Below are 27,236 nucleotides of genomic sequence, written 5' to 3' on the forward strand. Positions count from 1 at the left end.
CCGGAAAGCGGACCGGACTACATTTCCCAGAGTGCCCCGCACCGCGCCGAGCCCGCGGAAACCTGGGTGCCCCTGGGGTGCTGTGGGGTGCTGCCTTTCCTTGGGGGGGTGTCTTCGTGGGAGACGGCTCAGCGAGAGCCTTGGAGGGTGGAGTGTCCAGGTTCCTGAGGCCTAGCTAGTGCCTCGTGACCAGTGAGCCTCAGTTTCCACATCTGTGAATGGGGACGTTAGCCGTTCGAGGCTGTAACGCGTTCACAACCGTTCATATATATTTTCCAAAGCCTCTTGAGTCCTCCCACCTGCCGGGCGCAGGGGTTACCGAAACGGTCAGGAGACGCTTGTTTTCATGAAATTCAAATTCCACCAAGAGAGGCTGCCTTGATCTTCATGACCAGCATGGTGATCTTTTTAAGAAAGATTTTATTTATTTATTTATTTATTTATTTATTTATTTATTTATTTACTTACTTACTTACTTACTTACTTATTTACTTATTTACTTATTTATCTATTTGATTTGTTTATTTAATTTATTTATTTTATTTATTTAACGGAGAGAAAGCACAAGCAGGGGGAGCGGCAGCCAATGGGAGAGGGGGGAAGCAGGTTCCCCATGGAGCAGGGAACCTGACGGTGGGGCTGGATCCTGGGATCGAGGGATCCATCCTGGGGTCATGATCTGAGCGGAAGGCAGATACGGAATGAGCCACTCAGACGCCCTGAACTGTGTTTGAATGTGCTTTTTAAACAATATCATCAGCGGGCTCCCTGCATGGAGCCTGCTTCTCCCTCTGCCTGTGTCTCTGCTCCTCTCTCTGTGTCTCTCATGAATAAAGAAATAAATAATGTTTAAATGGGGGGTAGGGGCAGGACCCTCGCTTGCTGAGCCTGGAAAATCGCGTGAGGTGTCAGATGAGGGAGGCCTCAGCCCTCACCCAGCTGGTGGCCGTATCTGGGTACATAATTAAGCGTCTGCACTGACCGTGATTTGGGCACAAAGCTTCCAGAGTTGGAGGTAAAGTCGTCGGAGGAAGTGCTCCACCGGCATGCACTGGTGACCCTAGATTGCTGCAGATCCTAACTTTCGGGGAAGGGCAAGAGCTCATATTTCACACAGTACAAAAGGAGACCAGAGTAAAAATTAAGTATCTCCTTCCCACTCTAGACCTCCAGCGCAGCTGACCTTCCCAGAAGCAACCATTTGTTCCAGGGTCATCAGAATCTTCACAGAGCTGTTCATGTCTCCTGTGCTGCCATCTGCTCTACACTCTGTTGCTCCTTGTGTTCCTCTCATCATGTCCTCAGGCAATCAGTCTGTATCTGCACAGAGTCAGGGGCTCAAATTTGACAGGCTGTGGGCCTGCTCTTTGCCACCTCCCCGTCCTCGTGTCCTCCCGTGCTCTCTCTGTCTCCTGGTTCATGCTGCTCCAGCCACAGAGGCCTCCTTGCAATTTCTTGAACGTGTCTAGCATACTCCTGCCCCAGGGCCTTTGCACTAGCAGTGGCTTCTTTTCCCTCTGTGTGGAATGCTAGGACGCCAGTTATCTCTGTGGCTTATTCCTTTACTCCTTCACATCTTTACGCAATGTTCTCTTCCCAGTGAGGCCTCCCTAACCCTTTCCTCCGATCGTAAACCCTGGACTGTCCTGTACCCTTTCAATGCCTTACTTGGTGCCAGAGTACCCATCACTCTTCAATATGCCCCTATTATGTATTTGTTTTGTTTATTAGGATCTTGTCCCACCTACAGGCAAGCCCCTGAGGGCAGTGACTTGCTTTTGTTCCCTGCTGAACCCTTAGATCTGTATTGGGCTCTAAAGATCTGCTAGTAGAATTAACACAGGGATGATTATAGTGCTGCCTCAATTTTTTTCTTCTTCCAGCTTTATTGAGATATAATTGACAAGTAACATTGTATAAGTTTAAGGTGTACAACGCAATGATTCGATACACATATATATTGTGAAATGATCACCATAATAAGATTAATTAGCACATCTGTCACCTCACATAGTTATCTTCTTTTGAGTGTGGTGAGAACATTTAAGATCTGTTCTTTTATTTTTTTTAAATTTTTATACATATTTATTTGACAGAGGGAGAGAGAGCAAGCACAGAAAGAGAGGCAGAGGGAGAAGCGGACACCTTGTGGGCCAGGAGCCTGATGTGGGGCTCTATCCCATGACCCCGAGACCATGACCTGAGCCAAAGGCAGATGCTTCACTTACTGAGCCACTCAGGTGCCCCCACGATCTGTTCTTTAGTGACTTCCAAGTATACAATACAGTCTTGTTAACTATAATCACGATGCTATATAGTAGATCTCCAGACATTATTTGTCTTATGACTGAAAGTTTGTAGCCTTTGACCTGTATCTCCGTTCCCACACACACTCCAGCCCCTGGCAACCACCAGTCTACTCCATTTCTATGAATCCAGTTCTTTTAGATTCCCCATATAAGGAACGTCTGGGTGACTCAGCGGTTTGGTACCTGCCTTCGGCCCAGGGCTTGATCCTGGAGTCCTGGGATCGAGTCTCACATCAGGCTCCCTGCATGGAGCCTGCTTCTCCCTCTGCCTGTGTCTCTGCCTCTCTATGTCTCTCATGAATAAATAAAATCTTTAAAATTTAAAAAAAATAAAATCTTAAAAAAAAGACTCCCCGTATACTCGAGATCATACAGTGTTTGTCTTTTTTTTATTATTTTATTTATTTATTCATGAGAGACACAGATTGAGAGGCACAGACACAGGCAGAGGGAGAAGCAGGCTCCATGCAGGGAGCCCGACGTGGGACTCGATCCCGGGGCCCCCAGGATCACACCCTGAGCCGAAGGCGGCACCAAACCGCTGAGCCACCCAGACTGCCCAGTGTTTGTCTTTACTTCATTCTTTTTCTTCATTTAAAATGAAATTTGTTTATTCAAAAAAAAAAAATTTGTTTGAGAGAGAGTGCAAGTTGGGGGAGGGGTGGAAGGCAGAAGGAGAGGGAGAAGCAGACTCCCCACCGAGCCAGGAGCGCAGGATGCTGAGATCATGACCTGAGCCAAAATCAAGAGTTGGACGCTTAACCAACTGAGCCACCCAGGCACCCCCTAAGCAACGTGAATTGCTGAGCCCAAGGGTGTGTGTTGCAGACATCGCCAGATTGCCTGCGGCTACTATTAACTTTAGGAATGGGCTCTGTCCCTGTGCGGCAACATGCCTCTGAGATGTTGGGTGTGGATGGTATGGGTCCCCACCGCCCCCGGGGGTTCCTCAAGGCCTGTGGGCAGGTTTGTGAATTTGTAGGATAACTGGCTCTGAGGCAGGCGCTCTCGGGTTTGTGCATTTAACAGCCGTCCTGTCCAGTATGAGGCCGATATAACTCTATCCTTACTTACAAAGACCTCCCAGCCTGATAGGGACACTGGCCTGAAAACAAACCATGTCATACATATAGAGTGGGCAGTGAGTATGTCAGTCAAGGAGGGCATCGTGCAGGAGGCACCTTTTAGCTCCCGTGATGGTTAGCTTTAGGTGTCGACTTGACCAGGCCAAGGGATGACCAGGGAGCCGGCAATAATAAGACATTATTTCTGGGTGCCTCTGTGAGGGTGCCTCGGGAAGAGATCAGCATTTACTTCTGCAGACTGAGCAAAGAGGATCACCCTCCCTAATGGGGGTGGGCATCGTCCACCTGTTGAGAGCTCTAAAAGAGCAGAGAGGCAGAGGGAAGGATGCATTTCCTCTGCCTGCTTGAGCAGAGACTGCAATCTCCTCCCCGTGCTGGTCTGTGCTGGTCTGTGCTGGTCTGTGCTGGTCTGCCAGCACAGGGCAAAGAGGAATGCAGGAAGGGGAGGCACAGAGTGTGAGGAAGATAGCCGAAGATGGGGACTTTTTAAGGGTGTATGACACAGGGCCAACCCTGTGCCAGGAAGGTCGGCAGCAAGGGCAGAGCCTGATTTGGAACTTGGCTCTGGTTCTGGGGCAGAAGGGGCCGGTGGTCCGTGGCAGGTGCTCCCAGGTCTTCAGGACTCCCTTAGGCCTGGGGTCTCACAGTTATTGAAGAAAAGAAGCAGACTTTTATTGGAGGATAGTTCAAAGAAATCATTTATAGGATGCCTTTTGTTTTCAAAGCACAGGTTTTCAAAAAAAAGCAACGTCGAACTTTAATACATGCTCTGGTACACAGGTGTGTGCTGGGGGCTGCCAAGGACACAGGAGTCCTGAGGACCTGGGTGCCCCGATGCTCAGTACGCCTCGTCCTTGGCATCGTCCTGGGCCTGCTGGCACACCTTCGAGGACCGGGGGGTGGCCGGGCGGCCTGCGGGGGTCGGGGCCAGGTTCACCCAGCCGGGCCCCTGAGGCAGCAGGTGGCTCTCATTGAGCCTGCAGACACGGTAGTTCTCGTAGTGCACGTTGTGGGTGATGTCCTTCAGATCTTGGAGGTGAGAGCTGGATGACGAGCAGTGGTTGAGCCCCTGCTGCCACAGCAGCCCCCCTGGGGTCCCTGCATGCCCCGCCCCCAGGCTCCCTGCACCCTCACCGGATAAGCAGGTCCCTCAGGAGGGGAAACTCACAGTGTGCCATGTTCTCCACTGCAAGACAGGACACAGAGCACTGGCCCTGTCCCCCCTGCCCCGCCCCTGATGAGCACCCAGTCAGCACCCACTGCATGCTGCGCACCCTCAGGGTCCATCACAACCCTTTCCCCACAATCCCCGCTCTGATCTCACCTCGCATTCATTCATTCACTCATTCATTCATTGCTTTGTCCCCAGTGCCTGGTACAGGTGGCTCCCTACCAATAGTTGAGTCAATGATCCACTAATCATTTAGTATTGTACACTTGATAATCACTGTATTACATTATATACCATATGCACCGTGTATTTTATATTCTCTTAGTAATTATATGGATAAGTTGGGGGCTTGAGCCCCGGCTGCTCCTCCTTCACTTCCCAGTCTCCCCCTCAGCTCCCTCACATGGCCCTGTCTCCCACCCCACTTTCTCCCACCTATCACTGTCTCATCAGCTCTATGAGGACAAGAACCTTGTCAGTCCTGCTCTCAGGAACCACATATAGTCTGCCTGGCACATAGTAGGCCCACAGTAAATTCTGGTGAGTGCGTGGGGTATCTTCTGGGTGCTGGGCATTGTGCAAAGTGGTGGCCTGCCCTGTCCAAACACTTCCATGTGCAGATGTGTGTGGTTCATTCACTGCACCAAGGCGACTGGCCATGACATTCCTGTTATCATGATGCCCATTTTACTGCAAGGAAACAGGTGCAAAAAGTTGGGTAACTTGTTCGAGGCCTTCCAGCTGCAAAGAGGGACGTGATCCCACGTCTGTTTCCTGACTGTGGGCTTGCCCACTCTGGGCCCTGTGATGGGTTCTGAGGGCGCCAAAGGCAGTAGGATGTGCCTGGATTTTCACCCCACCCTCACCTACGTTCCCTGCAAGGTCCCTGCACTAACCTTCAATGATGCCCCACTTGGTCTTCCGGCCCAGGACACACTTCCCATTCACCAGGTGCTCTCGGTCAGCCCCAACCACGGCAAAGGGGATCCGGTCCTGCAGGAGGATATGAAACAGAAGGGTTGGCCCTGCCTGGGTGGCAGGGAGAGAAGCCGCTGTGGTGGGGTGGGAGAGGCACACTGTCTTTTGTAGGGAGAGAAAGTGGTAGGAGCAGAGATCTGAAGTCGAAAGACATGGGGCGCCTGGCTGGCTCAGTTGGTGGAGTGTGTGACTCTTGATCTTGGGGTCATGAGTTTGAGCCCATGTTGGGTGTAGAGATGACTCAAAAATAATATCTTTAGGGCACATGGGTGGCTCAGTGATTGAGCATCTGCCTTTGGCTCAGGTTGTGATCCTGGGGTCCTGGGATGGAGTCCCGCATCAGGCTCCCTGTATGGAGCCTGCTTCTCCCTCTGCCTGTGTCTCTGCTCCTCTCTCTGTGTCTCATGAATAAATAAAATCTTTTAAAAATAAAAGTAAAATCTTAAAAAAAATCAAAAGACACCAAATCTGATCAATGGCTCAATTTCCTCATCTGTAAAGTGGGAGTCAGAATAGCATACACAGGGATCCCTGGGTGGCGCAGCGGTTTAGCGCCTGCCTTTGGCCCAGGGCGCGATCCTGGAGACCCGGGATCGAATCCCACGTCGGGCTCCCGGTGCATGGAGCCTGCTTCTCCCTCTGCCTGTGTCTCTGCCTCTCTCTCTCTGTGTGTGACTATCATAAATAAAGAAAAATTAAACAAAAAAAAACAGAATAGCATACACAAGGGCTTTGTAAATGTCTGGGAAGGTTACCCTGAATCACATTAATCTTATCATCTTGCTGGTGTCCCATCTCTTACCGGGGAAACAGGAACTGCTATCACCATCATCAGTTTTCATGAGGGTTAAGAGACACAACTTTGTAACCCAGGGCTTGGCAACCTATGGCACATGAGCCATATCGGGCCTGCGCCCGTTTTCCTGAATGTCTGTTGGCACATAGCCTGTCCATTCATTTAGCCTGTCTACACTGCTTTCGTGCTGCCACAGCAGATGGCAGGGATCGTGCAGGGCTGCCTGGCCCACAGAGTCTAACACATTTACCATCCTCTGGCCATTTGAAAGAAAAAAAAAAGTTTGCTGAGCCCTGTTGCAATTTCTAGTTGTTCACTTCACTTGTGGCCAGACTTGGAGACTCACATTCCTAAACCCCAAAGTGCCACCCCGGGTCTGTATTTGTTTCCAAGAATTAATTGGTAACGAGGAACAAAGTTGATGCTAACAACAGCAGATATCTATTGTGTGCTTATTATGCATCAGCCTGTAGCAACCCCTCCATGAATGTTAGGCATCTGGATGGTTTTGAGGTGTTGGGTTGGTTTTCCTTGTAGTTCCAATTCTGTTCCAGCTGCGGCCGGGTGGCTGCCTTCACAGGCCCCAGGACCCAAAAGCAGAAGTTGGTGAAGGTCAAGGCTCTCTGAATGTTTCACAGGAAATTCTGTTTGTTGCACCAGTGGGGACAGGAAAGAGGGAATGTGTGGAGACATTGGGTACCAGAAGGGAAGCTGGGCCTCCAAGTCCGGATGTGAGGTTTGCTCACTGCACAAAGGCGAATGGCCATGAGGCGGGGTAAGGCTGCAGCACAGGCTAGTAGGACCTACCTGCTGGGGAGGGAGTCAAGGCCTGGGGTCAACGGATGATGAATCCCAGGCCTCACCAGGATCCTTTGCAGGATACAGACAGAATGACAGTGGACGCACCTCAAGGACAGCAAGGTGGGGGCTTGGAGTTGGAATTTAGTTGATTTGGAGAAAAAGAAGACATTAGCTATTTTTTGCCTCTCTCCTGTCTTGAAACAGCTTTGTTGAGATTAAATTCACGTGCCACAAAACTCACCCTCTCAAGGGTACAGTGGCTTTAAAGGCATAGTTGAGGGGATCCCTGGGTGGCTCAGTGGTTTAACGCCTGCCTTTGGCCCAGGGCGCGATCCTGGAGTCCTGGGATCGAGTCCCACATCGGGCTCCCGGCATGGAGCCTGCTTCTCCCTCCTCCTGTATCTCTGCCAATCTCTCTCTCTCTCTCTCTCTCTATGTCTATCATGAATAAATAATCTTTTAAAAAAATAAATAAAATAAAGGCACAGTTGACAAGACTGTGCAACCATCACCACCATCTTATTCCAGAGCATTTTCTCTGCCTGGGAATGAAGCCCTACTCTCATGAGCAGTCACTCCCCATCCCCTGCACCCCCACTCCCTCACCCCGGGCCACCCCCCCCCCCACACTTCTGGCAACCGCTAACCTACTTTCTGAATCTATAGGATTTGCCTATTCGGAACACTTCAGAACAGAATCATGTAATATTTATCCTTTTGTCATCTGGCTTCTTTCACTTAGCCTGATATTTTCCACGTCCATTCATGGTGGTAGCACGTTCTCATTCCTTTTGAAGGCTGAAGAATATTCCATTGCACTGATATAGCAGATAACGTTCATCCACATCAACATGTGCATCATTTCCACTCTTTGACTATTACAGATATTTCTGCCACGGACATCTGTGGACACGTTTTTGGGTAACCATAGGTTTTCCTTTCTCTGGGGAGTGGAACTTCTGCTGGGTACTCTGGTAACTTAGCGTTTAACCTTTGCAGGAACAGCCGGATTATTTTCCAAAGTGGGAGTATTTTGTTTGACACTCCCGCCAGCGGCGCTGTGCAAGTTCAACTTCTCCAGGTCCTCACCAACACGTGGGGTTGCCTGTCCTGTTGATAACAGCCATCCTAGTGGGCATGAAATGGTATCTCGTGGTTTGGATTTGTGTTTCTCTTAGGACTGGCGATAGCGAACCAACATTTTTCCACCTGCTTTTTGGCCATTTGTTCAAATTCTTTCAGGGAATGTCCATTCAAAACCTTTACCCAGGGGTGCCCGTGTGGCTCTGTTGGTTAAGCATCCAACAAGTGATCCAACAGCTCAGCTCTGGGTCTCAGGGTCATGAGTTCAAGCCCTGAACTGGGCTCCACACTGGATGTGGAGCCTACATTAAACGAACAAAAATAAAAAACAAAAAACAAAACAAAAAAACAACAATCACTTTTGCCCATTTCTTTCTTTTTTTTTTTTTTTTTTTGCCCATTTCTAAATTGGGTTATCCTTTGTTGTTGATTTGTAAAAGTTCTTTATATGTTCAGGATACAAGTCCCCATCAGATATATCATTGCAAGCATTTTCTCCCATTCTGTGGGTTGTCAATATGACCTATTTCTTGCTCACTTTTTAAGTTTGTGGCTATATGGAGAGTTATACCTGCTGGGAGTATGTGAACTCCCCCGCCACCCCGCCCCAAGCTGTTAGATGAATCTTGAGATGGAAAGGATGAGTGGGAACAACATCACCTCAGTCCCATCAGCCTGCCCACCCCCCCATGGCCTCCTACCCGGATTTTGCTGTTAAGGATCCGGTCATTGGTGTCCTCATCGAGGGACTTCTGTGGGTACACCTCGATGCAGTGACTCCTCAGGTTGTGCTGGATCTGGGGACGCGGGTGACCTCATCTCATCCTGGGCACTGTGCCTCCTTCTTGCCCCCACCAACCCCATCGCCCTGGGCGCCCAGATCACCCTTTGCCTGAAGGTCTCTCGCTCCTCGATGGTCAGGCTGTCGGCCCGGGCTATCACAGGCACCACGTTCACGGCCCGGCACAGCCGCCGTAGGAACTCAATGTCCAAGGGCCGCAGGCTGCTCAGGCAGGGTGGCAGAGGTGGTGGTGGCGGTGGCAGCCAGTGTCTGAGCGAGGGGGTGCCAGCCGCAGCCCGCAGCCCGAGCTGGGGCCTCCTCCTTCTCCTCCCCTCCTCCCTGCCCAGGCAGGTGGCCCTCCCCCAGCTGGCCCTGCCATCTCACCAGTGCCCAGTAGGCGGGACGAAGTACACACAGCAGTGTACCCGGGTGTCGGGGATGTGGCGCTGGCGCGTGATGAGGATCTCCTCTTGCAGGTATCGCTCATACTGTTCATTGATGTAGCCTAGGATGGGGTCCCAGCTGGGGCAGCAGACGGCCGACCTCAGAACCACCCCTAGGAGCCCTGCCCCAGCCCCTTGCTGGGAAGACTAATCACCCCAGTTGGCCTGGGATGCAGGACTTCTAGTCTTGTACAACCTAAGGCCCTCGGTTACCCAAGCACCCTCCTCCTACTCCCCTGAATCATCAGAAAGGCCCCTACCATTCTCAAGCTGACCCTCAGCTTCCTTCTTCCTAAAATGGGATCAGTAAGGGTGCCTACTTTGCAGGGGTGTGGTATTAAAAGAGAAATTGTCACAGTCTGGTTCAAAGCACTGCGGGCGCTTGGCCCCATTGCCACAAGGATCTCCTGAGTCCTCTCCCTTGGTCCCTTCTTCCCCTGATGGGATATTGTCAACACAGCACCCCAAAAGAGCTTTTTAAAAATAGGAGTCAGAGCATATCCCTTTTCTGCTCAGTGGGCAGTGGCTAAAGAAAAGCCGAAGTCCTTACGTGGCACTACCAGGCCCTACATCATCCCGCTGCTTCCTGACTGCCCTCCCCTCTTCCTCTCCCTGTCGCTCACACATGGCCAGCCATACCAGCCTTCTGAGAACAAACGCACCTCAGGGCCTTTGCACATTCTCCTCTGCCTTCAATACTCTCCCCTTGCATGGCCACATGGCTTATTCTCTCATTTCCTGGCAGTCTGCCCAACTGTCTCCTTATCCGGGAGGTCTTCCTTGATCTCTCCATTTAAAACTGCGATCCCCCTACAGCTCCCTACCCCTTTCGCTCTCAGAAACAGTCCCGCTTGGATGATAGAGTTTAGGCTCACGCTGTATATAGCAGATTTCTTGTGTTCATTGCCCCCCTCCCGGGACGATGTACATTTCATGTAGACAGAGATGTCCGTCTGCCTTGTTCATCGCTGTATCCCTGGCTCTGGAACAGAGCTCGCACACAGTAAGTGCTCTGTGAGGCACTGTGTGCAGGGTTGGCTTCCTGGGAACACGGGCAGAGCAGTCCCACAGGGCTCCGAGCTTAGAGGGGTCCGCACTTGGTTGAATGTTCTGTGGTGGTGGTTTTACAATTCTTAATACTTTTTGAACAAGGGTCTTCACCTTTTCGTCTCACTGGGTCCCCACAGATTATGCGGCCAGTCCTGACTGTGTGTGTGTGTGTGTGTGTGTGTGTGTGTGTGTGTGTGTGTGTGTGTTACTGACCACTCTCACAGGTTTTGGCTCTCACTGAGAGCCTAGAACAACTCTGCAAGATGCGTGCCATCATCCCCAAGTTACAAAGATGGAAACTGAGGCACAGAGAGCTGCCACAAGCATTTCCAGGTTACATAGCTGGAAAGTGGTCGAACCCCGTGGTGCTGACTCTGGAGTTGGGCTTCTAGTCCCTGCTATCCCGTAGCTTTTACTGAGCACCTACTACATGCCAGGCAGCAAGCGCTGACCTTTGCACATTTAACTCCCCTCAATCTTGGAGGGATGGTTGCACACACCCATTAAACAGACGAACAAACTGAAGCTCAAAGATGCCACAGCCGGGTTAGGTTGTTTCCCAGAGGCCAGGGGGGGCGGGCGCAGGGAGAGGGACAACCTTGGGCTTGACACCCCACCCCCTTGAGGACCCACCACTTGTCGTTGTTGATCTGGTCTCCAAATCCAGGTGTGTCGGTCACTGTCAGCTTGAGCTTCACGCCTTTCTCCTCGATGACTGTTGGGGGTGGGGGGGAAGCAGAGTGGGAGATATTGGCCAGGGTGAGGTGGGGTGGGGTGGGCAGGAGTGGGTGGGGGTGGAAGCCACTCACTGTGCGTCACGGAATGCAGCTTCAGTGTCTGCGGCATGGGCGTCCCCAGGTTTGGAATGTTGGACTTCCACACCTTGGACTTGAAGAGGGTGTTCACCATTGTGGACTTGCCCAGCCCGCTCTGCCCTGGGGGTAACCAGAGGACAGCCACGGGGGTGGACATCTGAGGCCGCGCTTTTCAGGCTCTTACATCATTTTAGAAGGTGAACAGTTTTCTAAGCATCACATACTTACAGAAGAGTGGGTCCCCCATTTTTCAGGGTCCCCCTCAGGGCTTACCCCTCCTTTTCACTGAGGCAAAATTCACACGATAAAAAATTAACCGTTAACCATTTAAAGCCAACAATTCGGGGATCCCTTGGTGGCTCAGTAGTTTAGCGCCTGCCTTTGGCCCAGGGTGTGATCCTGGAGTCCCGGGATCGAGTCCCACATCAGGCTCTCTGCATGGAGCCTGCTTCTCCCTCTGCCTGTGTGTGTGTGTCTCTCTCTCTGTGTCTCTCATGGATAAATAAATAAAATCATAAATAAATAAATAAATAAATAAATAAATAAATAAATAAAATCTTTAAAAAATAAATAAAGCCGACAATTCCGTGGCGTTTAGTACAGTCGCAGTGCTGTGCACCCACCAGCTCTGTCAAGCTCCTGTTATAAAGACGACCGCAGACCCCAAATGGCATCACTTAGGCCAAGTCCTCAAACAAAGGCTTAGTTAGCATCTACCCAGCTGCAGTTCCCAGCTCCCCCAGAAACACAGTCTTAACTGTAGCTCAGGAAGTTTGGGGTCAGCACCGGTAATGTCAACTGGGCCTCTGCATCCCTCAAAGGAAGATGAGCTAATCCACCTAAGACCCTCTGCTTGTCTCCTAAGAGAAAGCAACCTTGCCTGGAACAATCTTTCCTTTTGCTAATAACTTCCTTGCCTCCTACCCCCTTATAAAAGAACTTCCATGCTGCACAACTCCTTGGAACTCCTCTATTCTTGCTGGATGGGTTGCTGCCCGATTTATGAATCATGTAATAGGGCAGCCTGGGTGGCTCAGCGGTTTAGTGCCGCCTTCAGCCCAGGGCGTGGTCCTGGAGTCCCAGGATTGAGTCCCATGTCGGGTTCCCTGCATGGAGCCTGCTTCTCCCTCTGCCTCTCTCTCTCTCTCTCATGAATAAATAAATATTAAAAAAGAATCATGTAATAAAACCAGTTAGATCTTCGAATTTATTAGTTTGAATTAGAAAAAAAATATTTTTATTCAGGGCTTGAACTCATGATCCTGAGATCAAGACTTGAGCCAAAAAAAAAAAAAAAAAAGACTTGAGCCAAGATCAAGAGTTGGGCACCTGATTGAGCCACCCACGTGCCTCTGAATTTTGTTTTTTAACACACAAAAACATTTGCGTTGACCCCAAAAGAAACCTCACGGTCATCAGCGGTCCCTTCCCATTCTCTCTCCTAGTCACTCTATCACCCCTGGCAACCACAGATATGTTTTGTGTTTCTGTAGATTTAAATATTCAGGCCATTTCATATAAATGGAATCATGTGATATTTGTCCTTTTGCTGGGGACGCCTGGGGGGCTCAGTGGTTGAGCTCTGCCTTCGGCTCAGGGTGTGATCCCGGGCTCCTGGGATCGAGACCTACATCGGGCTCCCTGCAGGGAGCCTGCTTCTCCCTCTGCCTGTGTCTCTGCCTCTCTCTCTGTGTCTCTCATGAATAAATAAAATCTTTAAAAAACAATTTGTAAAAAAAAAATTGTCCTTTTGTGTCTGGGTGGTTCCACTTAGCGTGTTTTCAAGGTTCATTCACATTGTACCAGGCATTGGTGCCTCTTTCTTCTTCATGGCTGAGGAATGTTCCATTGTGTGAACAGACCATGCTGTGTTTATCCATTCATGCTGATGGGCAGCTAAACACATTTCACAAATTATTATTATTATTATTCTACAAATTATTATTATTATTTATTTAAAGATTTATTTATTTATTCATGATAGACATAGAGAGAGAGAGAGAGGCAGAGACACAGGAGGAGGGAGAAGCAGGCTTCATGCCGGGAGCCTGATGTGGGACTCGATCCCGGGACTCCAGGATTGCGCCCTGGGAAAAGGCAGGCGCTAAACTGCTGAGCCACCCAGGGATTCCCACATTTCACAAATTAAACAGCAGCCTATCAGAGATGGAACACAGAGGTCCCCCCCAAGTCCACTCATGCCCCAGCTCTGTTACTATGAGCCCCCACCTCCAGGGACAGTCATTTTCCTGAATTCTGTCAGCAGGGAGTGGTTCTGCTCACCCTCATCCTAGGGAATCACACAGCACGAGCTCTCTCCTGCCTGGCTTCTCTTGCGTGACACTATGTGGTCAGATACCCAGGCTCTCTGTGGTTGTAGATGGTCCACTCTCCCTGCTGTAGGAACTTCTCAAACTCTGTGGACCACACCTGGCAGGAGGGAGTGGCCTGCCTCATAATGCAGGACACACCTTTGTGTGCGAAACTGATATCAGGGGCTGTGCTGTGCACTACAGGGTGGGAGTGGGGTCACACGTGGCTCCTGCCGTGGCTGCTACGGCAAAGCTCAATTGAGGCGTGCCATCAGTGGAAAATACAAACCAGATTTTGCACACTTGGGTGTGCCAAAGAGAAAGCAAAGTTTCTCATGGACAATTTTTTTTATGTGGATGATGACGTGTCATGGTCACAATAGTATTTTGGAATATTCTGGGTTAAATACAATAAATGGTTAAAATTAATGTCTCGGGGATCCCCGGGTGGCTCAGTGGTTTAGCGCCTGCCTTCGGCCCAGGGCGTGATCCTGGAGTCCTGGGATCAAGTCCCACATCAGGCTCCCTGCATGGACCCTGCTTCTCCTCCCTCTGCCTGTGTCTCTGCCTCTCTCTGTCTGTCTCTCTCAGGAATAAATAAATAAAATCTTAAAAAAAATAAAATTAAATTAATGTCTCCTGTTCCTCTTCACTTTTTAAAAGGTGGCTCCTGGAAATTTTTATTTATTTTATTTTATTTTTTTAAATAAAGATTTCATTTATTTATTCATGAGAACACACAGAGAGAAGAGAGAGAAGCAGAGACACAGGCAGAGGGAGAAGCAGCCTCCATGCAAGGAGCCTGATTTGAGACTCCATCCGGGGTTCCCAGGATCACACCTGGGCTGCAGGCGGCACTAAACCACTGAGCCACCGGGGCTGCCCTCCCGGAAATTTTAAAAATTACGTTATATGGCTCCTGTTCTTTTTCTACTGGACAGCACCACCTCAGAATAATACTCTTTGTTGGTGCTACACACTCTGGCATCTCATGTTCTGTTGTATCTAGTTTATTTTGTGAAAAGAAAGTGTTTTGTTAAGTGAAATTAATTTTGCATCTATAAAAATGCAATTCCAGAGAACCTCCTGAACACCAGGCTCTGTGCTAAGTCCGATGAGGAGAGGAGACAGAGAGGGGTAAGGAACCCGGCCCCAAGGTCACGCAGTGGTAGGTGTTAAGGGCTGGGACCACGATCTGGGTCTGGGTGTTCACCACTTCCTGCCACAGTCTCCCCTTTTATTGCTCGGTCTGGGTTTGGCTGGGGCTTCACAGGTGATTTTTGTCTTTTAATGCCTCAGCATTTTACAGATTTTCAACTGTGACTGTTATCAGACCCACTTTACAGATGGGGAGAATGAAGTGACATGCCCAGGCCCCCAAGGTTCCATCCTCTGGTCCTTCCTGTGAGGCCCTACCCCTCACTCACCCACCACCATGATGTTGAACTCAAACCCCATCTTCATGGCCTTGATCTTCAGCTGGTCCAGCACAGCTTCGATGCCCACATAATCAAACATCTCGCAGGGTGGGGTCCTGGGGCTGGAGGGTCTTGATGAGCCGGGGGAGGACTGCCTCAGGGGATCCATGGGGCCAAGGGCACAGCAATGCCTGTCATTCAGGTGAGTGGGGAGAAGGGGGTCACTGGAGCTCCAGAGGGGGCCCCCTTGAATTCTCATTTCTGGACTCTGGCTCCTGAGCTCTGCTGCTGGGCACTGTCACAGGTTATACCCTCTGATCTACCCATCCTCCGCGGCTCAGTGTCTCGTGGGCCTTGGTGTGAGGTACCTGGAGGAGCTGCCTTTCAGGGGAGCCTGAACCCCCTCCTGAGATGCACAAGCCCACGCATCTGTTCCTCCCCACCCCCAGCCACCCATGGCCCAGGCAGGATCCTTGCACCCCCCGCAGAATGTGGCCAGCCTGGCAAAACCCAGGGTCTGCACCCACGGGGACAGACAGAAAGACAGAAGCAACTTCTGTGTGGCACCTGATGGCCTTGGGTCTCTGAGGGAGCTTTAGGGGGCTGCCCAGTCCTGGCTGACGCTGTCCGTGTGGTGAGGGGGAGGCACACGCTGACAGTTAACTGAAGAATCTGAACTCCACCCCTCTCCCCTCACGGGGGCTGGGGTGGGCTCCTCTCCAGCAGGGAGCTGAGGGCAGGGACAGGTAAGCTCCCCGGGGGTCCTCTCTGAACCTTAGCCTAAATCCTTACAGTGACCCTGGTCGCATGTTACAGACAAGAGCCCAGGGCCTCTGGGCAGTTCCTTTGCCCAAGGTCACCTAACTGGGCCAAGCGGGCTTTAGCCGGTCCCTCTGACTTCCAAACTCATCATATCCCTTAACCCCTCTGTGCGGAGAAGCCAACCTGTGACCCATAGCTGGAAAGCAGAACATCCGTGCATGGTCTTTGGTCCGTCCATTGCTGGTGCCACAGTTTTAAATCGCCAGCATTGAAAAATCAAAAGATTGATTTAGGACATATTTACCCCACACGTAGTCTGTGCCTAACATTGCTCTTGGGGCCCTGGGATGGTAGCTTATTTAATAATCATCCCAGTGTTACGAAGGCAGTGCCGTTACTACCTTCCGTTTACAGAGAGAGCCTGAGCCAGGTGTGCATGGTCACCTAGTGAGGAAAAGGCAGGGTGGGATCTGAGTCCACGTGCTCACCCTCTAACGCTTCTTTTCTTGTTCGCAGGAGCATCTAGATTTCCAGTGTGTCTTACAGAACGTAAGCCCTGACAATTCTGGGCCTAGCCCATGGCTGATGAGCTGCCCTCGTTAGCTGCCATGAGCTTGCCAGCTTGCCATAGTCCTCACCCCTCTCTAGTGTGTCCCTGACAAGACATTTCATATTCCACATTCTGCTTACCTAGTTCTTTCCTCACCTGTTTCCTGGCACAGAAGCCATCCTCGGTCCCAGATGTTGGCAAACATTTTCTGTGACAGCCCAGATAGTAAAGATGTTGAGCTTTTATGGGTCATAACATCTCTATTGCCCCTTACCGTCCAGCCCTGCTGTCCTAGCGGGAAAGCAGCCATAGACAGGTAAGGGGTGTGGCTGTGTGTCTGTAAAACTATTCACCAAAGCAGAAGGTGGCTTGCTGCCCCTGCTCTGCCCACTGGAACCCACTAAGTGCGCCCCAACCCACTCACCTCCACCCTCCTGAGCCCTGAACTAGCCTTCTGTCCCTCTCTACCCATGCCCTGCTTTCCTCCCCCTCAGCTCCTGCACATTTGATAACAGAGGCTCAAACTTTACCTCCAAGACTTGAAGCTGGGAGTGGGGCTGCCCTGGAACATGCTTCCATTCCCAAAAAGAAATCTCTCAAGCCGAGTCCACAGCTCTTGAGGGATATAGGAGTCTGGGCTCCTCATCAATGCAGATGAGAATGTGTTGACTAGGGACACAGGGTAACTGGGTGACGGGCATTAATGAAGGCACATGATGCGACGAGCACTGGGTGTTATGAGACTGATGAATCACTGAGCTCTACCTCTGAAACCAGTAATATACGGTATGTTAATTAGTTGAATTTAAATTAAAAAAAAAAAAAAGCAAAAGGGAACGTTATGCGTGGATGACCAGACAGTATTGGTGATTTGTGGACTGGCCTTAGGCTGAAGGAGATTCGTCCCCTGGAAATGTCCCCTAAGAAAAAATTAGCCTCTCTGAGGAGAAAACACCCCCCCAACACACACCGCCCCCAAGGCCATTGCATGTGAGTGGCGGTAGGATTCTGAACAATTGGGGAAGAAAAGAAAAAAAAAAAGCAAGCCTCAGTGGGTGGCCACTAGCATTGCAAGCGGGATGATGATCAGGTTTGCAGAAATCAGGGGTCATCTGCAAGGTGCTCTTGGCCCATGTTGATTGGGAAAAGCCCAGGGTAAAGTGATCTAAGCAGTGCAAGCATGGCAGGTGAGCCCAAATGTATACACAGAAGGCTGGAGGCAATCCTACCCACAAACTGGGTGAGTGATACACAGCCAGCCAGTGCATGTTTCTAGAACACCTCATTGGGCCAAGGAAGTGCTTATATGAATTATTCCATTCAGTCTGCCCTGAGAAGGGGCATACTATGTATACACCCATTTTACAGAAAAGGATACTGAGGCACAGAGGGTCAGGGATTGTGCCCCAAGGTCACACACTGGTGGGTGTTCAGGGCTGGGAGCAGGATCCGAGTCTCAGGGGTCTGACCCACCTGAAATACGCCTGGCCATGGCCTCCCCATCATTGCTCTGCTTGGGTTTGAGGGCTCTAATGGTGGTTTTTGTGTTTTAGGGGCTTGGAATTTCCCAGATTTTCTTTAATGAAGTTTCGCCTCCCCCTCCCCACCAGGGGAAAGTCTTACTTTCATAATGGGAATGAAAAACAAGAAACAAGGCACCCAGGGGTCTGGACAGAAAGGCTGAGAGTCAGCAGGGAGAGGAGCAGACTGAGGGCCTCCTGCCCACTCAGCCAGGCCAAGTGGTGGGGGACGGGGCCACGGTTGAGAACCCCATCCCTCTTTTTAAAACATTTTTTAAATTATTTTTTTTAAAATATTTTATTTATTCATGAGAGACACAGAGACAGAGAGAGAGAGAGAGAGAGAGGCAGAGACACAGGCAGAGGGAGGAGCAGGCTCCATGCCGGGAGCCTGATGTGGGACTCGATCCCGGAACTCCAGTATCCCGCCTTGGGCCAAAGGCAGGTGCTCAACCACTGAGCCACCCAGGTGTCCCCACGTGTAACTTTTATTTTATTTTATTTTATTTTATTTTTTTTAAGTTTTTTTTTTTTTAATTTTTATTTATTTATGATAGTCACAGAGAGAGAGAGAGGCAGAGACACAGGCAGAGGGAGAAGCAGGCTCCATGCACCGGGAGCCCGACGTGGGATTCGATCCCGGGTCTCCAGGATCGCGCCCTGGGCCAAAGGCAGGCGCTAAACCGCTGCGCCACCCAGGGATCCCCCCCACGTGTAACTTTTAAAGGAACTACCCAACTGCTCTCCACAGTGGTGGGATCCCCATTTTTGCAATAACACTCTAGTTGTTTCGAAACTACCCTGCCTCTGCAACGGGGATCTGAGATCTTGGAATGGGACGGAGGGATTGTAAGGTATGAGAAGGGGACCCAGGACAGGAGACCCTACAATATGGTGGTCAAGGGCTCTGGGATCTGAATACCTGGGTCCCAGTTCCGGCTTCTCTGGCCACTCTGGGTACAGTTGGCAGCATCATGGCCCCGCAAAGATGTTTTCATCCAAATCCCTGGAACCTTGAGCAAATATGTTACCTTATGCTGCAAAAGGACTTTGCGGATGTCACTAAGGATTCTGATGGCGAGATCATCCTGTGGGCCAATGTAATCACAGGGGTCCTTTTAAGAGAGGACGTGAGGATGGAAGCAGAGACTGGAATGAATAAAGGAATGTGTGTGGCCACAAGAAGCTAGAAAAGGCAAGAAATGGATTGTCCCCTAGAGCCTTCAGAAGGAACACAGCCCCACCAACCTGTTTTACCCTCTGACCTCCAGGACCCTAAGACAATAAATTTGGATTAAGTCACTATGTGTGGGGTAGTATGTTGCAGCAGCAGCAATAGGAAAGGAGTACATTAGGTGTGTGACTTGGGTTGATTGCCAAACTTCTGAAGGCTGTACTTTTCATACCGGGAAGTGGGAAGAACAGTAATAGTCACATGAGGGTTACCGCAAGGACAAGTCCGGTAAAGCACGTCTAGTGTTTGGTGCGGGGCCTAACACTAGCTGATTGGTTCTCCCCGGCTAGACCACAAGCACAGGAAATTGTGTCCACCTAGTTTCTGGCCAACCTCAAGTGCTGAGCAGTCTCTGGCCCTGGTGGGCCTGGACGCATCTATGTCAAGGGGAGAGTGAGAACTGCCCTTCCGGTCAGGGTCGGGGCCCCAGGCCCCAGGCCCCAGGCCCCGGGCCCCAGGCCCCAGGTTCCGGGGGTAGGGGTAGAGGAAGAGCTCGTTTGAGAGGATAACCATTTTGTCCTAAGGATTATGGTGAGAATTAGAATATGGAAAACAAGGATGCCAAAGACTCCTAGTATCTCCCCACTTGGCCAGGAAGGGGAGGTGGAATGGAAACCACGTACCCCTCCCCACCCTCCCTCCAGTCTTCACTCATGAAGTCCACAGCACCCCAGTGCACACTGTGTTCCAGGCTGCTTGGTTTGGTCTATTGAGAAAAAAGTGAAAAATCCCCAAATAAGAGGCTTTCGGTCCGTGGTTACCTCCCTGGGTCACACAGCACCTGCTGGTGTTGGGAGGTTGTAAGCACACCTACTAGGGCACAGGCCCCGCCCTCTGGAGTCCGCCATTCCCCCCCCCCCCCCCCCACCGTGGGAAGGGTGGGACTGGTTGCCAAGGAGCAAGGGCCTCGGGTGGCAACTATCACGAATCAGGAAGCAGGAAGTAGCTGGTGTTCTCAGGACCTGGGACCTGCCTGACTGCGGGAGCTCCGTGGCTGGGGGGTGAGGCCTCTGGGGGGGGCGGGAGGAGACAGGGTAGGGGCCGAGGGGCGGTGTGGGAGAGAGCAGGGGCAGGGCAGGGGCTGGCCTGCGGGAGGCCTGGATGTGGCCCAGCCCTAGAGAACAGGGTTCTGAGGTACCCCTGGGGGGCCGGGGCAGGTGGCGTCCAGAGGCCTGGAGCTGAGATGGATTTGGCGGAAGACCTGGGGAAGGAGCTGGAGACCACAGCCCAGGAAGTGCTGGGAAAACTGAGGAGCCATACGCTGTTCCAGTCCAAGTGGGACACCGCTGCCCTCATCATCTTCCTCATCTTCCTTGGTGAGTGTGGCCTTGGCCTCTGGCCCCCGTCAGCCTCCTGTCCTAGACCTGGCTGAGGGCCATACCTGGACACCTGTTCCACCTCCGAACACCTGTTCCACCTCCAGGCACCGTATTGCTCTTTCTGCTGCTTGTTTGTATCCACTGTTGCTGCTATAGCTGCTGCAGCCGCCGTGTCTCCAGACCCCAGAAGGTGAGCTCCAAGTGAGCCCCACTGGCCCCCCCAGGCTGGGCGGGCACCAGGGGCGGCCTGGAACTGCACTGGGGAGAGGAGGGTGCCGGGGCTCCCGCGGAGAGGGGCTGGTGGGGCACACACCAGCATGCCTCTCTTGCAGGTACACCCCAGGGGAGTGGATAACTTGGCCCTGGAGCCTTAACACAGCGAGCCCCCAGCCCCCCTGCCTGTGGGTCCTGCTGGGCAGCAGTGAAAACGCCTCGTTTGCCCAGAGCCAGAGTCTGCGGTGTGTTCTGAGCTTCCCGGCCAGGGGCGGGCAGTGTGGGCACTCCCTGCTTTATCCAGATGCCCACCTGCTCCCTCACAGCTCTCGGCCAGCAGGACTGTTCCCAGACCCCAAGTAACCTGCTCCAGGTCACACAGCAGCTGCTGACAGGAGGGGAAGCTGGGCCCCATCCAAGTCAGGGACCGGAACCCCCAGGCTGAAACCTCATCCCCCTGTCCACTCAGCTCCTTGGCAGCCTGGAGGACCCCTCGAAAGGTGGGACGGTGAGGCCAGGGGCTCAGTCATTGGGTATCCCACCCAGCTGCCAACTATCAGGGATCCCCAGCCTGGGCCCCACTCACTGAGAAGGACGGACAGACAGACAGACGCTCCAGGTAAAGTCAGATGATCTTTATTTCCTGGAGGCCTTGTCGGGGACATGGAGCAAATAAATGCGAGGGCGCCACAGCTCATGGTGGGCGGTTTCCATCTGCCCTCCTGGCTCACAGCTTAGGGCCGCCATCCCCTCCTCACCCTTCACGGGCTGCCTCTCATCATCTTGGGGCAGCTCAGAAGGCAGAAAAAGGATGGGGAAGGAGAGCCCTGGGCCTGGCCCCACCCTGGGTCCAAAGGTTGCCACTGTGCAAGGAAGGCAGGGTTTGGAATGTGGGCCACCTCTGGGCTCTGCCTCCCTGACCGCCCACCTTCCTGACCCCCTGCTCCCACCCCTGCAAAATGAAAAGCAAGCCAGCGTCCCTGTCTTTCAGCATTTCCAGTGTTCATTTCCATTTGTGCAAATGTGATGGACAGGATGGGATAAAGAGGGAAATAAATAGTCCATGCTGCCCGGTTCTGGCTCTGGCCAACATTCCTGGGGGGACAGGGGAGGGAGACAAGGGCCATTTCCCTGGGGGTCAGGCTCTTGGGTGTTCTGCTCAGAAAGGCCTGTAGCTCCAGTAGCTGGAGAACACAGAGATCTGGGGGAAGGAGAGAGGTGGGGGGACATGGTGAGTGGCGGTGCTAGGGGGCTCAGCCCCTGCTGTACCCTGTAACCCAGGTGAGACTTCAAGATCATTCAAGGGCACTATGTCACGGAAAGGGCATGGTGTGCATGAAGAGCACAATGGACCTTAAGATTTTGGGTGCTTCGGAGGTATGACAAGAGCCCTTGGAATCCCTCCGAAACAAAAAGGCTTAGTAGCCTGCTACCTGGCTGGCCCAACCTGTCTGAGAGGCCCACCCCGACCCTGCAGTCCCCACGGCCCACCTTATCCTTGAGTTGCTGGCAGAGCTGCAGGGAGACAGTGAAGAAGACTAGGGCGTCGTTGAGCCATGGGATCACACACTCCACCTTGTGCACGTGGCTCACCTCCAGACGCTGGGAGCCCCATTCACTGGGGGGAGAAGGAGGGTCCCTGGGGGTGGCCCGACCAGCCTGGCCCCCCAGCCCCCAAGATGCAGAAGGTTGTGGTGGGCGGGGTTCTCCAGGGCAACATACTTACAACATGGCCCCAGGGCTGTGGAGCACGGCGCCTCCAGCTGGGCGGAAGTTCTAAGCAGAAGAGACCAGACTGGGTCAGGCCGAAGAGGCTGCAAGGCACTTGGGGGTGGGGGGGGCAAGTGGGGTCCCCCTCACCTTAGTGGAATTGGGCTGCAGGGCGTGCAGCTGGTACACGGTGAGGCAGAGCTTGTTGAGGTTGATGTAGACGTTGACAAGCAGGTCGGAGGGCAGGGCAGGGGCAAACATCCGCTGGGGACAAGGCAGGATGAGGGCCAGGCAGTCACAGCTTCCCCAGTACCACCTAGGGAACCCCATCCCCGGCCCCTGGACTGGAGCTTCCAGACTCTTCCCAGGTGCCCCGAGTAGCTTCCTATACCAGGCTTGGGAACCACTGACCCAGACCAAGGGTCTTTGGGGGATGCAAGATGGAAGCCAAGGACCTTATCCTAGAGAACTGCATAGACCTAGGAACTCCGATTGACAACAGTTTGGGGTTTCCAGGACCCCATCGTACCCATGTCCCTCCCAGGGGCAAGCTGGGCTCCTCAGTGGGAAGTTCCTCTCCTGGAGCAGGGGCTGCCCTAAGGTACTCACCGTGAGGCCACTGGCAGCGATCTCAGGCAGAGTAAGGGTGGCTGGGGTGGTGAGGCGGTTGCGGGCTCTGGTCAGCTGCAGCATCACAGCATCCATCAGCTGTGGGGAGGGGGCCGGTCACAGGTGCTGCGAGGGCAGGCCCCACGTCCCGCACCAGGGAGTGACAAAGTCACGGTGGCTCCCAGCTCCTGCCCTTGGTGATGACAGTCTTGAGGCCTGAATTTCCCCAGTGTGGGACTTGTTAAAGTTGCAGATATTTGGGCTCCAGCTGCAGGGGCAGGGCAGGACATCTGCACCGTTGACCCTCCATCCAGGAGGTTTTATTGCATGGGATCCTGGGTGCTGGTCCAATGGGGAATGGAAGATCCCTGGAGTTAGTCTCAAGGGCATGAGAGCTTTGTGGATGAGGGTGCAGGCAAAGAAGGAGCCAGGAAAGGCTTCCTGGAGAAGACGATGGGATGGCTAAGTTGAGGTCTTAAGGTGGACACTAGCCCTATTTTCACAGGTGAAGCTCCAAAGAGGTAAGGTCACATGGCTAGTAGACAGTGGAACCATTTGAAACTCTTCTTTTACCACGGACCAACGCTCTGGCTTAGACTCCGTAGAGCCCCAATTTTCACTGATTCCAGTTGTTGCCATGGGGATGGGGGTGACCGGGAAAGGGGAGGTGTGGTGGCTGCACTCCCTACACCCAGTTGTACACCCTACAACTGGTCACAGTTCTGGGGGGGACCTTAGTCCACCTGGTTCTAAGTTTTCATATGAAGACCCAGAGGTCCAAAGAGGGTAGGTGAGTCACCTGAAGATACCTAGCAAGTCAGGGACAGAGCTAAAACATGAATTTGGGGCACATAAGCTCAGCTCTTCCCACCACACCCCGTGAATTCACTTTGCTAATTACAAGGGTTTCTCTATGGCCAGTAGTACTACTAGCAGCTGTTGTTCACTGAGCATTTGTCAGCAGCTACCTCACCTGCATCGTCACATCTGATAGTCACTACACCAAGGTCCCCTTTTATAGGTGAGGAGGCACAGTTGGGCTAAGCCAGTGACCTGAAATTGCACAGCTTACAGTGGAAGCCTTGAGATCAGAACCCAGGTCTGAGTCTGGAACCTGGGCTGTGAATCATCTGACTGTGGCTGGATGGACATGCGTACACTGAGGGGTGATAGGTCGATCATCAGCTGTATCTGAGGATGTAGGGGCAGAGCTCTCCAGGGGCCTGGTCTGGGGTCAGGGCACTGGGTGGGGGGTGGGGTGTGCCCCCCTGTCCCCTCCAGCAGCTCACCTTGAGGACCTCTGCTCCTGTCCTGAACTGGTAGCTTTCATCCCGGTTGGCAAGGAGGTACATAGCCTGGCTTACGTGGTTCCTGGCATCCTGGATCTGAAAACAGTGCCCACCGAGAGGTCAGCGGGTGGGGCCTCAGGAAGATGAGATGCCAACGTCAGAGCAGCCACGGTCTCCGGTGCTCTAGAGGACAGGCCGTCACCTGAGGGGCCATCCTCCTTGGAGGGGTGGGGTGGCTACCGCCTGCCTGACCCATCCCTACCAGCTATCAGCTCTGGGCCCTCCAAAAGCCAGGCCCTGACTGGGTGCTAAACATAACAGCACAGACCGTGACAGGCTTGCCGTTACACAGCTCACCTTCTAAAAGAGAACAGATGGCAGCAGAGTAAAGGCACAAGATAACACCACACTGAGTGATTTGCACAAAGAGGGTGAGTCTGCAGGACGGTGTGTGTGTGGGGGCTCTTTTCACCCAAGTGATGAGAAAAGCAGGGAGAGAGGGCTCCAAGGCAAAGGCCCTGGGGCAAAGACCAGCTGGTCCAGCGAGGGGGGAAGGGGCAGGTTTCAACCACACAGGAGTGGATAGGGAGCATGGATGTGGCCCCCAGGAGCCACTAGAAGCCCCAGGAGGCTCTGGGAAGGGGACAAGGACCCCCATGGTTCCTATGGGGGTCCAGGGGCCTACAGACAGGATAGGTTTTCCACCTCCCACAAGCCGCAGCACTCCCTGCCCCAGCTCTGCTGCTAGGAAACAGCCTCCCAGGCTTGCTGCGGCCTGAAATCCCCCAGGGCTGCCCTGGGAGGCCTCTGTGCTGCTCGGGCCTGCCCCTGCCTGCCCTTGTGGCTTGAGCCTTGGCCGGGGAAGGGCCCAATTACCTGCTGCAGCTTCCACTGCTTGTCCTCTCGGAAGGCAAAGTGCAGCAACTGGTTGTTCCGCGGGATCTTCAGGTTCACGTCCTGACGGGCAAGAGTGTATAAGCGGAAGGACACCCTCCTGCTTTCGGCCACCCCAAGCCTTGGAGCAGGGGGCAGAGACGGGTGTGTGTGCTCAGGTCCTGGTCATTCCAGGGGGCAGGAGATCTGGCCATTTGGGGTGTGCACAGGGAGGTCAGGAAACAGGAACTCAGGCTCCAGAGAAACCACAAAGAAATGAAAGGGAAAAGAGAAAGGGAAGGTGGCCTCAGCCGGGGGGAGGTGTGACTGTGGGCAGACAGGACCCATGGGTCCAGGCCAATGGACTGGAAGAGAGGCACCTTCCCCCACATCTTGGCGCCTGGCACGGACGGGAGCTCAGATGTTGGCGGATTCCACTTTGAATTGGGGCCAGCCTAATCCAGCCATTGCCCACGCTTCACTGGGCCCAGACTCAGGGCCGGGCTGTGTGCAAAGCATCCTCCTTCCTGTCCCTCTCATTGAAGCCACACGCCAATTCCATGAGGAGGTTTGGTGGGGTGGGTTGTTATTTTACAAATGAGGAAACTGAGGCCCGGAGAAGTCAAGATCCTGCCCAGGGTCACAGAGCCAACTGGTGGCAGAGCTCAGCAGGAGGCCCCCATACTCTTCCCCCCTGGATCCTCCAGCAGCAGGGAAAGGGAAAGAGGGCTGGGGGACTCACCGCCTGGCTCAGCGCGTCCCCTTGCAGAGTCAGCACGCCCTTCACCTGGTCTGTGCTGCAACACGCGGGGGTCAGAGCACTGCTTGTGGCCGCCTTCTGCCACCACCTAGCCCTCCCCGCAGGCTGCCCCTGGCTGTCACAGGATGGCCCAGCCGGTCCCACAGCACATGTGCACCCTCTGGATGTTGGGCCTCTCCTGGAGGGCATCCCAGGTGTCACCCCTCTCGTTTCTGCTCAGCCCTGGCTCACCTACAGCTGCCAAGGATGAAGTTCTCCTGCTTGGCAGGCCCCTCGGTGGCGGTACCAGAGCTCGGCAGAGTGAAGCGTAGAGAGGCCTCCTGCAGGGACAGAGGGGAGTAGGGTAAAGTTCACCCAAGCCGGCTCACCACCCACCCCTTCCAGAAGCCCCGTTCCTGAGTTGGCCAGGGGAAAGAACAAGGTGGGCTAGTTTCACCCGAACACCCTATCCAAGCCTCCGGGGCACCTTCCCTGTTTCCCCAGCCCCTCCCCCGCCACCTGAGTTTCAGGTCCTACCAGAGCGGATAGCTGTTCCTTCCACATTCCCTGAACACCCACCTCCTGCCCAACTCAGGGACATAGGACAGAGGTGGCCCCCTGGCTGGGGAGCAGAGTCAGGGAACGACGCTAGTCGTGGCAACCTGAAGTTCTGGCCATAACAGGCAATACCTGGGCATTTCTAGGAGTTGGCTTATCCTCACCACAGCCCCGTGAGGCCGGTACTGTGATCTCGTTCTTGCGAAAGGGAGGCCCCAAGAGATTGGGTAAGATGCTGGAGACCTTGCGACCACAGCTCCAAAGGAGGCCTTCCTCGACCCCGACCGCGACCCCGACCGCCCGGCCCGGGGCTCATTCCGCTCCCCCCTCCCACCGCAAACGCAGCTGCTTGTGGTTAGGTGGGCAACTACGCAGCGGGGCCCGACCGGCCGCCGGGTGCCCGGGGCAGGGCCTGCTGTGCCCGCTGCGCGTCGCGGCCCCGGCCGGCGCTCGGGGGCGGGGGGCGGGGGGCGGGGGGCGGGGGGGGTCTTACCTTGAGGATGTCCTGCAGCTGCCTGAGCACCGCGTGCACCTCGTCGTGCAGCAGCCAGCGGAACTCCTCCTCCTGCGGGGACAGCCCGGCCGTCAGCCGCCCGCCGCCCCCCGGAGCCCCCGCCGCCCGCCCGCGCGCCTCACCAGCACCGCCCGCTCTGCCGCCGTCGCTGCCATCGCCGCCGCCATCCCCGCCGCCCGCCGCCCGCCCGAGGCGGGGTCCGCCGGCCGTGAGTGCGCCCGCGGCGTCCGGGCCCAGCCCCTCCCCCGCCGCCGACCGGCCGCCCAGGGTCAAGCTGCCTGCGGCGTGGGGCCGTCGCCGCCAC

The 27,236-nt window shown here is 53.5% G+C and overlaps 3 protein-coding genes and 1 long non-coding RNA gene across 9 annotated transcripts; 1 reads left to right on the plus strand and 3 right to left on the minus strand.

Moving 5' to 3' along the window:
- Positions 1-4,074: 4,074 nt before the first annotated feature.
- SEPTIN12 (septin 12) lies at positions 4,075-15,767 on the minus strand. 2 transcript variants are annotated; one of them, XM_077906501.1, is made up of 10 exons: positions 15,610-15,767; positions 15,052-15,233; positions 11,307-11,432; positions 11,131-11,212; positions 9,389-9,526; positions 9,109-9,226; positions 8,925-9,020; positions 5,462-5,558; positions 4,529-4,580; positions 4,075-4,437 (listed from the first exon to the last, which is right to left on the minus strand). In XM_077906501.1, exons 2-10 carry the CDS (start codon positions 15,209-15,211, stop codon positions 4,233-4,235), a joined length of 1,074 nt encoding a protein of 357 aa, XP_077762627.1. In that variant the 5' UTR covers positions 15,212-15,233; positions 15,610-15,767; the 3' UTR covers positions 4,075-4,232. The 2 variants fall into 2 exon arrangements, with proteins under 2 accessions (XP_077762627.1, XP_077762628.1); XM_077906502.1 differs by lacking the exon at positions 11,307-11,432.
- A 219-nt stretch (positions 15,768-15,986) lies between these two features.
- Positions 15,987-17,353, minus strand: LOC144318953 (uncharacterized). Its single transcript, XR_013384890.1, has 3 exons — positions 16,885-17,353; positions 16,511-16,562; positions 15,987-16,044 (listed from the first exon to the last, which is right to left on the minus strand). It is a non-coding gene; the product is annotated as an uncharacterized LOC144318953 (long non-coding RNA).
- Positions 16,288-21,714, plus strand: SMIM22 (small integral membrane protein 22). 4 transcript variants are annotated; one of them, XM_077906507.1, is made up of 4 exons: positions 16,288-16,670; positions 20,266-20,424; positions 20,532-20,617; positions 21,110-21,714. In XM_077906507.1, exons 2-4 carry the CDS (start codon positions 20,292-20,294, stop codon positions 21,227-21,229), a joined length of 339 nt encoding a protein of 112 aa, XP_077762633.1. In that variant the 5' UTR covers positions 16,288-16,670; positions 20,266-20,291; the 3' UTR covers positions 21,230-21,714. The 4 variants fall into 4 exon arrangements, with proteins under 4 accessions (XP_077762633.1, XP_077762632.1, XP_077762631.1 ...); XM_077906506.1 differs by lacking the exon at positions 16,288-16,670 and adding an exon at positions 16,684-17,140; XM_077906505.1 differs by lacking the exon at positions 16,288-16,670 and adding an exon at positions 19,944-20,109.
- Positions 21,261-27,181, minus strand: ROGDI (rogdi atypical leucine zipper). Of its 2 annotated transcripts, XM_077906503.1 has the most exons (11): positions 27,055-27,181; positions 26,912-26,983; positions 26,113-26,201; positions 25,864-25,918; positions 25,125-25,205; positions 24,249-24,344; positions 22,960-23,058; positions 22,501-22,614; positions 22,367-22,416; positions 22,132-22,258; positions 21,261-21,841 (listed from the first exon to the last, which is right to left on the minus strand). In XM_077906503.1, the coding sequence occupies exons 1-11, from the start codon at positions 27,097-27,099 to the stop codon at positions 21,800-21,802; spliced, it is 870 nt and encodes a 289-aa protein (XP_077762629.1). In that variant the 5' UTR covers positions 27,100-27,181; the 3' UTR covers positions 21,261-21,799. The 2 variants fall into 2 exon arrangements, with proteins under 2 accessions (XP_077762629.1, XP_077762630.1); XM_077906504.1 differs by lacking the exons at positions 26,912-26,983; positions 27,055-27,181 and adding an exon at positions 26,551-26,686 and having other exon boundaries at positions 25,864-25,913.
- Between the last annotated feature and the right edge of the window lie 55 nt (positions 27,182-27,236).

This window comes from Canis aureus, chromosome 8, assembly GCF_053574225.1.
Source record: "Canis aureus isolate CA01 chromosome 8, VMU_Caureus_v.1.0, whole genome shotgun sequence".
NCBI lineage: Eukaryota > Metazoa > Chordata > Mammalia > Carnivora > Canidae > Canis > Canis aureus.